The sequence below is a fragment of the Caretta caretta genome, chromosome 1 (genome assembly GCF_965140235.1).
Source record: "Caretta caretta isolate rCarCar2 chromosome 1, rCarCar1.hap1, whole genome shotgun sequence".
Taxonomy (NCBI): Eukaryota; Metazoa; Chordata; order Testudines; family Cheloniidae; genus Caretta; species Caretta caretta.
In genome coordinates this window covers 281048469-281061148 of record NC_134206.1, presented here as the reverse complement: position 1 = coordinate 281061148, position 12680 = coordinate 281048469, and the positions used below count along the sequence as shown (strand labels likewise).

Below are 12680 nucleotides of genomic sequence, written 5' to 3'. Positions count from 1 at the left end.
CCACCACACAGTCACTTTTCAGATCAGAATGATACTTTGAGTTGTGCCACTTGTTATTTTTATTGATTACAAGACTGCTTCTGTCAAGGTTCCTCCCCCACTCTGAACTCTAGGGTACAGATGTGGAGACCTGCATGAAAAACCTCCTAAGCTTATCTTTACCAGCTTAGGTCAAAACTTCCCCAAGGTACAAAATATTCCACCCGTTGTCCTTGGACTGGCCGCTACCACCACCAAACTAATACTGGTTACTGGGGAAGAGCTGTTTGGACGCGTCCTTCCCCCCAAAATACTTCCCAAAACCTTGCACCCCACTTCCTGGACAAGGTTTGGTAAAAAGCCTCACCAATTTGCCTAGGTGACTACAGACCCAGCCCCTTGGATCTTAAGAACAATGAACAATCCTCCCAACACTTGCACCCCCCCTTTCCTGGGAAATGTTAGATAAAAGCCTCACCAATTTACATAGGTGACCACAGACCCAAACCCTTGGATCTGAGAACAATGAAAAAGCATTCAGTTTCTTACAAGAAGACTTTTAATAAAAATAGAAGTAAATAGAAATAAAGAAATCCCCCCTGTAAAATCAGGATGGTAGATATCTTACAGGGTAATTAGATTCAAAAACATAGAGAACCCCTCTAGGCAAAACCTTAAGTTACAAAAAAGATACACAGACAGAAATAGTTATTCTATTCAGCACAATTCTTTTCTCAGCCATTTAAAGAAATCATAATCTAACACATACCTAGCTAGATTACTTACTAAAAGTTCTAAGACTCCATTCCTGGTCTATCCCCGGCAGAAACCAGCATATAGACAGACCCACAGACCCTTTGTTTCTCTCCCTCCTCCCAGCTTTTGAAAGTATCTTGTCTCCTCATTGGTCATTTTGGTCAGGTGCCAGCGAGGTTACCTTTAGCTTCTTAACCCTTTACAGGTGAGAGGAGCTTTCCCCTGGCCAGGAGGGATTTCAAAGGGGTTTACCCTTCCCTTTATATTTATGACAGCTTCCCATAGCTGCCAAGTTCTCTGCAGTCCCGCAGGCAACATTTCTCGCTGGTGAGAAAAAGCAACTACTGATTCACCCTTAAGATTTCCTGAGCAGGGTGAGCAAGCGTGTGTGGGGAAAACAGAATCTATCCCCTGCACGTCTCAGAAACCAGAGGGACCTGGGGGGAGCCAGAGGACACCAGGGTATTAGAGGGAGATGGGTTGTTGGGACAGCTTGCTGTGAAAGAGTGTGTGGAAGGGGGACGGTGTGCATGGCTGTTGGGAGGAGAGAGCCTGGAGAATTATTGGGGTGAGAAAAACCAGAGCAGCCTGAGGAGGTGGTTGTCAGTGGATGAGATGGAAAGAGAAGCTTGGGGAGGGAGTTGTTGGGGCCAGTGGTAGGGACTGGAGGATTGTTAGGGGTATGGGGGCCCTGGGTCAGTTACCCTCACTCTGCCCTAGACTCTCCCCATTAGCCTCCTCAGTTCTGTCCCCTTCCTGTTCCTGGCCCCAACTGTCCCATCAGCCCCCTATTCTGTCCCATTTCCCTCCCTTTCAGATGCTGTATCTGCTTCCCAAGGGCTCCATGCTGGCACACCAGCAAGGGGGATCAAAAACAAAGCAGAGGCAGAAAGGCTACCTGAAAAAAGCACCAGAATCCCCTCTCCCACCTCCCGCAGTGCCTGGGAGGAGGAATTGTAGGTGTTTATGTGACAGATCTGAATGTGTGAGATCTCAGCAGGGATGTGGGTTTGTGGGATAGGGCTTTCAGATGCAAAACTCCTTAATGTCTTGAAAGGGTAAAGAATCCATGCTTTGTTTGCTTACTTACTAATTTACATAATTCAGTAATTTCCCCATCCTTAGTACACATTAGTAATGTTTTACTTGAGTCCCATGTCTTTTATCTAGTCTGAACTCAAGTAGCTAACGCAGTAAAATACTTCAATGAAAGCAGATGAGTCTTCTGAGATTTTGCTGCATCACAACATATTAAGTTAGTCATATTTTCTGAGAATGTTCAAGGGAGCAAAAATGAGGGTAGTTGTATGTACAAAAGAGGCCTCAAGAAGTTGTAATAGACAGTGTCCAAATGGAGGATGTATGACTGGGTGACTCAGTCAGGGGTGGGATATAGAGCTTGTCATCTCCAGGTTACTGTTTCATATCTAACACGGGCTTGTAATGAGCATATGCCTAGAAGTGATCTCACACCAGTTTGACTTTACAGGAGTTTCTCCTGAATTACACTGATGTAAGCAAGATCAGAATCAGGTGTCTCAAGCCTTCACTGTTTGAAGGCTGTTTGGTGGCCTATACATAACTTATGGGTAAGGCTCAGTTTATGTCATGGAGGTCATGAAAGTCACGGAATCTGTGACTTCCAGAGACCTCCATGACACTTTCTGCTTCAGCCCCTGGGTCCATGGGACTGGAGCTGGCAGCCAGCGGGCCCTGCAGGGTTCAAGCCATGGGCGACAGCCTCCTCAGGGTTCCCCTGCAGGGTTCCAGCGACAGGCGACAGCATCCTCAGGGTCCCTCTGCAGGGTTCCTGCGACAGGCAACAGCCTCCTCAGGGTTCCAGCAATGGGCGACAGCCTCGTGTGTGTGGGGGGGGACCCCCGCAGCTCCCAGCCACCACGGTGGCAGGAGAAACCGTGGAGTTGCAGCAGCAAAAGTCACAGGTCATGGCTTTCGTGAATTTTTGTTTATTGCCCATGACCTGTCTGTGACTTTTACTAAAAATAACCATGAGAAAATCTGAGCCTTACTTATGGGCCTCAAGTCATATGGACAACAGACAAACAAAAACAGTGGCTCTTATCAGCATACTTGTTAGCAGTTTCAGTAGTGGGGGATTGAATCACCATGGAGGCTGAATAACCCTCTCTCATCACCTCTAGACCTAGTTTCTTTACTGCCACATACTCTGGGTGTGGGCAAAGGGAGTTCTAAAATCAAAAGATGGACAAAAACACATACGATAATTTAAAAATCTTACGATTTTTCAGCTAGTCTCATGATTTTTTGGGATGTGAGTCATAATTTTGAACATTTGTGGTGGGCAATAAAGAGATTATCTACCAATCAGTGACAAATGGTTGGTAGACTTCTTGTTTTTGAAAATGCAATAGCAACACGTTCTCAGACTGCATACTTTTAAAAAATTCGTTTTCATTGCTGTTTATAACATAGCTAGACTTTGATTACCATATTGTGCTAAAATACATTTTTTTCTGTGTACAATCAATTTTTAAAATATAAACCAAACTCTTATTTAATTAAAAATCTAATTTTAGGCTAGGCTAATCCTCAAATTATGAATAAAATTCTCAATAATATAAAATGACTGGAAGATTCATTTAATAGTTCTTTGTGTTTAACTCTAAGCTAATCAAAAGAAGGTACGGTACTGGATTTAAAATCCCTTTCTTTGATTGATACCTCTTTACATGGCTTTTCAGTTTAAGATGTTTAAGCTTGAATTTATCTGCTGAAGTGAAATGTAATTGTATTTGTAAATAAAATGATTTTTTTTTCATGTTGCAGAGTACAGACAACTCAAATGTATCTGTAATCGCCCAAAACAAGAAGTGCTTTGACAATGACATTGTTTGCTCAAAGAGCGTTTTGATCTCTGTTGGAGACACTGAGATTTATTTTAGTGAACCTTCCGACAAACAGGTTAGTTATTCTCTTTCCTTGTTTGGATGATCCTTTCACGTACATATCTGAAACATGCAAATTTAATTTATTAAACTGAGTCTCATTCAATCTAAAGTATCAAAAACTTCCAAGTTTGATGTAGCTTGGGTTCCCATGAAAATTCTATTTCTTCACTGCTTTTTCCAGCCCCCTTTCCCTTTCTCCTTCCACACCCATATTGGTCCCACTGGGAAGAATGCTTCGCTGCTGCTCCTCCAATGGAGCCAAGGAGTTTTTGAATTAGTTTGTTTCTGTCCATGTGCTTTTGTGACGGAAGGCAGCATCTGAGCCAAAATAACTACAAATAAAATAAAAATTCTTAAAACAAAACAGCTGAGGCAATACTCTCTAGTTGCTCGATAACATGTTAGGGTTAAGCTATAGTTTAAAATACTCTTTGGGCTAGTTATTAGGCTGTATGTTTTGGTTGTATGCGTTATAGAATTGTTGTTGTAGATCTTTCACAAATATCCATTTCTGACAGAGGACCGCAAGGGGACAGGAAAAAAACCCAACATATCAGCTTTGGAAGGCTGGATATTATACAGTGGTACATTTTCCAGAACAGGAAATTACAATCCTGTGGGACAAGAAGACAACGATACATGTCAAAGTTGGACCTCGATGGAAGGTGAACCAAATTGTAAACTTGATATTGTATACAGTGTATTTTATATTACAAAGAGGTTCATTCATACTGAAAGAAATACAGTGTGGGGTGGAAATATGGGGAAGACCTTGGAATTCAGGGCCTTGAATTAACATTTTATCTTTGGGCACTTTTGAAACCTGTTTTAGATCACAGAGCAAAGATGGATCCAAAGCAGAATATTGGATATAAACTCCTTGAATTTGGATTTCCCCCCTCACCCTCCCCAGATATGAACCTCATGGCTGAGGCCATTATGTGGTCACAAGTTCTATGACTTTGGTGGTCTCACTCTTGGTGTATATTTATCAATAATCTAAAACCTTGACACAATTTAGCAGAATTCAGCCCAAAACATTCTGCTAAGAATCTCAGCTGGTGTGTTGGAGGTCAAGTAACAGCAACATTTACAGCAACAAATAAAAAATTGAATGCTGGCTGCTTACACTATTCCTGGATCAAACTAGCACCGTCATTCTTTAACTCTCATAAGCAATAATATAATGAAATGATCTCAAATTGAGAAAAATAAATACAGGCCAAATTGTGATTTCATTAGGAGTTCTTGTGGAATAAATTACTATTTGGCATAAGCAAGTGTGTCAGAATCTGGGTTGAAATGAATAACAAGTACTCGTACAGTGTGAGGGTTACACTAGATATTGACAGGTTTCAGAGTAGCAGCCATGTTAGTCTGTATTCGCAAAAAGAAAAGGAGTACTTGTGGCACCTTAGAGACTAACAAATTTATTTGAGCATAAGCTTTCGTGAGCTACAGCTCACTTCATCGGATGCATTCAGTGGAAAATACAGTGGGGAGATTTTATATACACAGAGAACATGAAACAATGGGTGTTACCATACACACTGTAATGAGAGTGATCACTTAAGGTGAGCTATTACCAGCAGGAGAGCGGGGGGGAGGGGGGGGGCGAAGAACTTTTGTCGTGATAATATCTTTGCTTGTCTTCTAATCATAGGAGTGTTACATTGGTAAAGCTGTTTTCAGTCAGGTTATTTTAGTAATTCAAAGATGTTTCAGGTAGTAGCACGAAGCACACTGTCAAGCATACTATCACAGATGGTTTCAGTGCTCCAGTTGCAACTGCTGACTTCTGTGGAATAATCAGTATTGTCTTTGTTTTTAATTGACATCCCAGGCAATACATTCAACTGCTCTCCTGTGACATTCAGGAGTTAGTGTGCCCCAAATTAAGGCAAGAAGAGACTGAGATTATACAGTTGTAGAAGAGTCAGCTCAGTATATTACATACTCACATTTTGGGATTAAAATAAACACGGGCAAACAACCCAGCCAGGGAAAAGGATCTAGAAAAGAAATAGGAGACACTCTCTGAGCGCCTACCAAGCTGTTCTCTCAGGGTATGTTTAAATTGCGGTCAGAGGTGTGACTTCTGCACACGTAGACCAACCAGATATAGCGCTGATCTAGCTATCGCCAGTAACGATAGCAGTGAATTTGCAGCAGGACAGGCTGTACCAGCCTACCCAGTTTCCTGGGTGTATACTTAAGCAGCTAGCCCGTTGCTGCCAGTGCTGTTCTATTCTGCTCTTGTTGTTCAAGCTGGCTAGATCAAAGCTAGCTCAGCTTTGTCTACACATGCTGCAGTCAAATCCCCGACTGCAGTGTAGACATACCCTCAGTTTCAACCGTGAATGCACACGCTCAGAAAGGGGTTCTGAAGGGCTCCCTCAGCGAGAGGAGTTATAGTGCTGATACAAGGACACCAATACATCACACGCTTCTCCCCCTCACGCACACCTTTCTCAGAGACTTCCGCTCAAGCAAGAAAAGGCCTGCAACCGTAGGACCTAAAGAAACAACAATTTATTAGAATGAACCCAAAGCACTCTGGAGTCTGAACGTCCATCATCTTGATTGTATTACTGAACAGAAAAAATAAGTCCTCTTTATATATTCATTACTAGCGCATGCCCCAATATTAAGAGTGCTACAGGTGACTGGCTTGCACATAACTGTAAATATGAATGCCCTTGCTATTCTAACTTGGATATAGGCAGACGGTCTTAATGATCATTATTTAGTCAGGCTCCAATGGTATGAGGTAATGTATCGGAACTTTTGGTTTTTGACTTGGATCGTACAAATGTCAGCTTTTAGAGGGCGTTTTGAAGAGACCCCAGTCCCTTTATTCAGTCAGAAAGTAAAGATACGTTCTGGGAAGCAGAAAATAGAATAAAAAATAAATATAATTTTCTGCTTTTAAAACCTTTAGTTTGGAGGTCTAAATATATTGGCACTTCAAGTATCATCAAAGTGTGGGTCAGGGTTATAATCACCCTGTAAACTTGATATTAAGGCAACATTAATTTAGTTTCTTCTCCCTTAAAACTATTTAAGAAGTAAAACCAAAAATGTTTGACCACTCTCAATAATCAAACTGTAACTACAAAACAAACAAAAGATGTTTAAAAAATTTCAATTTATGTTTTAGGGTAAATTAGCAGGTTTGTGTGGAAATTTTGATAAATACACTTCAAATGATCTGACTACATCAAACAACATGGAAGTGAGAAATGCTCAGGTTTTTGGAGAGAGCTGGGCAATAGGACAGGTAAGTAACATATCTGTTCACCAACTTAGAAATAAACAGTATGAAAAGTTAATTATTGTATACACTCACTTAGAGTGCTGACATTTTCCAAATTGCCAGTCAAATCAATGCATGGGAGGGACATTTGGATACTTATGGAAGAATCGTTGTCTATAAATTTTACATGTGGTATAAAGATACCCCTGTATCTCAATAAGTAGATGATGTTGAGTTTAAGTGAAAAACCAAACCAAGTCCATTTGGTTGTCTGCAATTTAGTACATAACCAGCATTGCCTGGTAAAGTTAGGAAAACCTTATTAAAAGGTCATCTCCCAGCTAAAGCAGAATTGTTCCTGATAGTAATTTTCTAGTATTTTGTCCAGACTAGTTTTAAAATTCTCAAATGATGGAACTTCTATCGTTATTTCACAGCCTAATATATCGCCCCAAAGGGAAATTTTCCTAAATTTTCCCTTTCTTAATTTTCTTCAATTACTACTTTGTTATAAACCTGTGTGTCACTGAAATAATTTCTTTCCCTCCTTTGTGTTAATGCCCCCAACATTTGTAGACGGATATCATGTATCTGCTTAGCCAGCCTGTACATGCTTTACTCTCTTTAATCTTTCCTCACAAGGAAATCACTCTAGTCCCCCTCATTATCCTTTCACTTTGTCAATATCTTTCTGGTAATGTGGTGGCCATAACTGAACATAGTATTCTCTGTGCAGCTGCATCAGATGATCAGAAAAAGAGATCATAACGTTCTGCTCCATGACGTACTGCCTTTGCTTACACAGCCCAGCTTGCTCTGGCTATTTTTGGAGCTGCATACTGTTGCAAAGTCATGTCTAATTTCCTGTCTGTGATCAGCACTAGGTGTCTGTCACCATTGCTGCTTCCCAGATTTTTCTTTCCCACCATGTGTACACGCTTTGGATGAACTTGCCTTCAGCAAGTTGCATGTCCTTTTGTTAAACTTTCCTGCCCGTTTGTTTTTCATTTTGAAGGAGGAGATTCAGAAAGGGAGTTGAGTATCTCAGTCATTTTTGAGTTATCATGATGATCTCTGGCTCTTTGTTTTTTATGAGTTAATCTGTTCCTACTGCTGCTGCTTCTTCATTTGAATTTATAGGGCTAAATCATCCCTAGTGTGATGCCATTTAAAGTCAATGGCAAAACACCAGGGATGGATTTGCCACATGATGTTCTGTTTGTAATATTACAATTGGTTGCCCTGGAAACGATTACACTGTGTCACAAATAACAAAAATTGTCTTCATGTATGGAACATGAACATATGAGTTCTTAAAAACAAAAAGCAAAGGTTCTTTTTTATGCAAATGTTTTCAATTATAAAACACAGGAAAGGAGGGGGCAAACATATTTGCTGTTTAACATTGTTTTCTCTGCTCCCTGGCAATGGGAGTTTTGCTATATCCCAAAAGTAAGTCTCTTGTAAAACAAACAAACAAAAACAACAACCAAAAAAAAAAACCCAAAAAAACAAGAACAAAAACATAGTTCATATAAATAGTTTAAACTCATTTTGTGTTTTTTTTAAAGTGTAAAAGCCCAAATGAAACCATAAAGCCATGTGAAGTGCATCAGAGCAAGTTCCCCTATGCCAAAAGGGAATGCTCAATTTTGTACAGTGATGTTTTTGCCCCTTGTCGAAATGTGGTAAGTTAATACTTTATTAACTATTCAAAGATGAACATATTGATTCTGAATCTCTGGCAGCAAAATATTCAAGAGTAAGTAATGAATTCCTTGTTACACTACAACTCAATCTGAATACTGTGGAAGACATTGACTCAGGCCCTAGTGCTGCAAGGATATCTGTGTGGGTGGACTCCTGTGCTTGTACAGAGCTCCTTGCAAGATTGGAGCCAACGTCTGGATCCTAAAGCTATAGGACAGTTGGTGGGATTTTCAATATTATTAGATGTCATGGACATGACCCTCTTTCAGATAACGGAAAGTTTTGGGTTACCGGTTTGGAAAATCAAGTTTCTACTGTATTAGTGTATTTGTATGTGATACCTACAAATTTCTGTGTTGTTAACTAAGTTTAAGACTATTCACATGCATCAACGGATTCTGAAAATTTGAAAACCACAAGCGTTAAATGCACATGATAGGAGAAGTTGAAGACACATGGATAGCCTTATCTCAGGTAGTCATTTGTCCTGCTCAATCTTTATATGAGGATGCTGGGGGAGAGAGTGAGAAGATTTGGACGTCAGAGCCATGACAAAGTAATTGACTGGCAATTAATCTTTTTATCAAATGTGTGGTGTCTTGGCTTTGCTGGTACCTGGCTGATAGGGGCTTGGATTACTGCAAGTTGTCTAAGGCTCTGTCCAGACAAGGTGGAGATGATGCAGATAGCTTGAGGAAAGCGTGGCAAGGGAAGTCTCTGATCCCATTAATAAGGGTGTTTGCTGAGCCTTTATCAAATAGTTTGTAATCTGCATGTTTGTCCGGATTTCTGATTGTATCTGCCTTCTCAGGTGCCTTCAGTTACCAAAAGGACCTTTTTACAGCTAGTTTGTGCTGCTGCGGTTTACTGCTATTGGTAGCTGAACTACATAGATTAAAGCTAGTTCGAGTATGTCTACACATGCAGGAGCTGGAACAATTTGTGGGGGTGCTGAGATCCATTGAACCAAACTGTAAACCCTGTAAATGATGGAAACCGCTTCAAGCCAATGGGGTGTGCTCCTAGTTCCAGCACCTATGTACACATGCTGCAATTACGCCCCTCAGCTGCAGTGTAGGCATTGGTGCTTGCCACAGACATAATGAATGGTATCCCTATCAGAAACTGAATCTCTTGACTTTCAGGGCCTGGTGTAAAGGACTACCAGTTTCGGTAAAGCAGGCATTCTAAGTTATTGATTGTGATACAATTTCTGTAGACCTAAAATGTGCCACCAATGATTGATTTAAAACTACTAAACTAATCTCCCCACTGTTTAATATTTCCATCTTTTAGAACTGCAGTAAGAATTTTTTATGATGTTTAAGGTTGCCTCAGCCCGACAGAAAGGGTTATTTTACAATTCAAGTTGCAGAAATAATGCAACAGTTTCTTTCTTTTTAAGTTTTAGAGTTCTGAATGGCATGGGGAAGCAAAGGGATGTGTGGGCTAATGCAAATCTGGGGAGATATAAGACAAATGAGAGAGAAAATCTTGAAAACACAGAAATATTTTACTTTTGTTTAAATAACAACAGCTCCAAAAATGCAGTCACATTTTCTCAGACGTTCTATTTCTTGCCAGCAAACTACACTGATTTTTTTTTTAAAGTAAAATAAATCAACTTGTAAAGTCACTCAGCAAGCTCTTCCTCTCACGTTGTTATCACAGCCATGGTCTTGATATTGTTAACGTAAAACTACAGATATTACACTAGATGGCAGTATTTGCCTTATAAAAATAGAAAATCACGAACTTTGGCTAAATGTTATAGCCATTGCAAATGTTCATAATCATTAAATAGCAAGAGTGTAGGCAGGCGTACCGCATGAACTTTGATATACACTTTTAGTTTTCTAGACAAGCAACATTGTTTCAGGCAACTTGAAAGTTGTTCAGTGTTCTTCATCAAGACTTCAACACCGTATTGGGGGCCTGCAGCTGTACAGTACTGCTACTGTTGGGAATCACACCGGGTGCAATGGCAGGCCTCCCTATGAAGACAATGGTGTTACTGTGTGTGTGTGATTGTGCACAGGGGATGTGGGGACACTACTGCAAGATCAGTCAGTGCTAGTCTGTGTGGACAAATCTAATTATACCTATGTTAAAAGACAAAGTAATTTACCCAAGCATTAGAAAATGTTCAGATTTCTATGACAGACTTTGAGGGTTGAATTCTGCTTTCTTTCTAGACACAGAATTCCATTAGAAACTGGTGGGAGTTTTGGTGCAAAGTGATGGCAAGGTGGGACCCAGACATTCAATTGCTTTTTTTCCCCTTCACTTTTCAGATTGATGTGACTTCATTTGTCAAAAATTGCCATACAGACACATGTAATTGTAATCTTGGTGGGGACTGTGAGTGTTTGTGTACAAGCATTGCAGCTTATGCTTACAAATGCTGCCAGCAAGGTGCAGCAATTCATTGGAGATCTCCCTCTGTCTGTCGTAAGTACATGATTGATCAAGTCCCCAGAAACCACAATAAAGAAACACTGGATTATCTGACCTTTTAATGATCGATTTTTCTGTTGACACATAAGGAACAAGAAAAGATTAAAGTTCTCATTGACAATACAAATGATCTGAAGTGGGATAGGAGAAGCTACAATATATATGTGCTTCTGCTCTAAATGTTTCATGCAGTCCATGCATTAACAAGTTAGTCTTTTAGAACTGGATTTACAGCCCTCTATAATGAAACTGGCTATGATCACAATATTTTTGTATAATCAATCAATGGCTATTAGCCAGGATGGGCAGGGATGGTTTTCCTAGCCTCTGTTTGCCAGAAGCTGGGAATGGGTGACAGGCAGCGATGGATTAACTCTCCTGTGGGCCCGCGACTAATAGATTTGTGGGGCCCCCCCATACAAGTCTTTTTCCTAATTTAAAACAAAATGATCACAATTATGGCATTGAGGCTATTAATGCTATACTAAACTTGCCTTTTAATTAACATAAAGCCATTTTGTGGTTACATTTCAGTCTTAAAACATATAGAATATAGTTAAGTTAATTCAAAATAGCCTACTTCTTACCTTAGAACAGCTGTTATATTGGTTTCTTTATGGAAGGCAGTTTGGTTACAGGAGGGGGCTCCAGCCTGGGGCAGAGTGTTGGGGTGCAGGAGAGGGTGAGGAGTGTGGACTCTGGGAGGGAGTTTGGTGCAGGAGGGGATTCTGACCTGGGGCAAGGGGTTGGGGTCCAGGAGCGGGTGCGGGGCCTGGGAGAGAGTTTGGGTGCAGGAGGGGATTCTGACCTGGGGTTGGGGTGCAGGAGGGGGTGCAAGATGTAGGCTCCAGCTGGGAGGTGCTTACCACAGGCAGCTCCCAGCCGATGGTGCAGCAGGGCTCAGGCGGGCTGCCTGCATGCCATGGTCCCACACAGTTCCCGGAAGTGGCCGGTTGCTGGCATGTCTCTGCGGGAACAGCGTCTCTCTGCGCACTGCCCACAAGCGCTGCCCCCACAGTTCGGCCAATGGGAACTGCAGGGATGGTGCTGGGTTCTGCCTCTCTACCATGCCCCCCCGCCCCCGTAGGGGCTGCAGAGACATGCCAGCAGCTGGCTGCTTCCGGGAGCAGCGTGGGGCCACTGCATGCAGGCAGTCTGCCTGAGCCCTTCTGCGCCGCTGGATTTTTAGCGGCCTGAAGATCGCAATCGATCGGCAGAGGTGCCAGGATCGATCAGTCGATAGTGATTGATGGGCTGGTGACCACTGAATTGCATGTAATTACGGATTTATTTTTGCGGGGCTCCCCTTAGCCCGAGGCTCCGGGCTGCAGCCCCTAAAGCCCCTGTGTTAATCCGGCCCTGGTGACAGAGGATGAATCACTTGATGATTACCTGTTCTGTTCGTTCTCTCTGGGGCATCTGGTATTGGCCATTGTCGGAAGACAGGCTACTGGGCTAGATGGAACTTTGGTCTGACCCAGTATGGCTGTTCTTACGTATACCTTTCTCCTTAAAGTAGCCTCCATGTTAGAGTATGCTATTTTTAAACTCGCATTGTGAGTTTGCCATCAGACTCGACATATTTTACATCT

The 12680-nt window shown here is 41.6% G+C and overlaps 1 protein-coding gene across 1 annotated transcript in view; it reads left to right on the top strand.

Annotated features, from left to right (window-relative positions):
• The window catches only part of OTOGL (otogelin like), a 135933-nt gene that overhangs the window by 57924 nt on the left and 65329 nt on the right, over positions 1–12680 (top strand). Inside the window, exons 26-30 of the mRNA XM_075126183.1 lie at positions 3544–3698; positions 4195–4330; positions 6826–6945; positions 8493–8609; positions 10926–11082. Of these exons, the coding sequence (XP_074982284.1) occupies positions 3544–3698; positions 4195–4330; positions 6826–6945; positions 8493–8609; positions 10926–11082 (685 nt within the window). The remainder of the gene's footprint in view (positions 1–3543; positions 3699–4194; positions 4331–6825; positions 6946–8492; positions 8610–10925; positions 11083–12680) is intronic.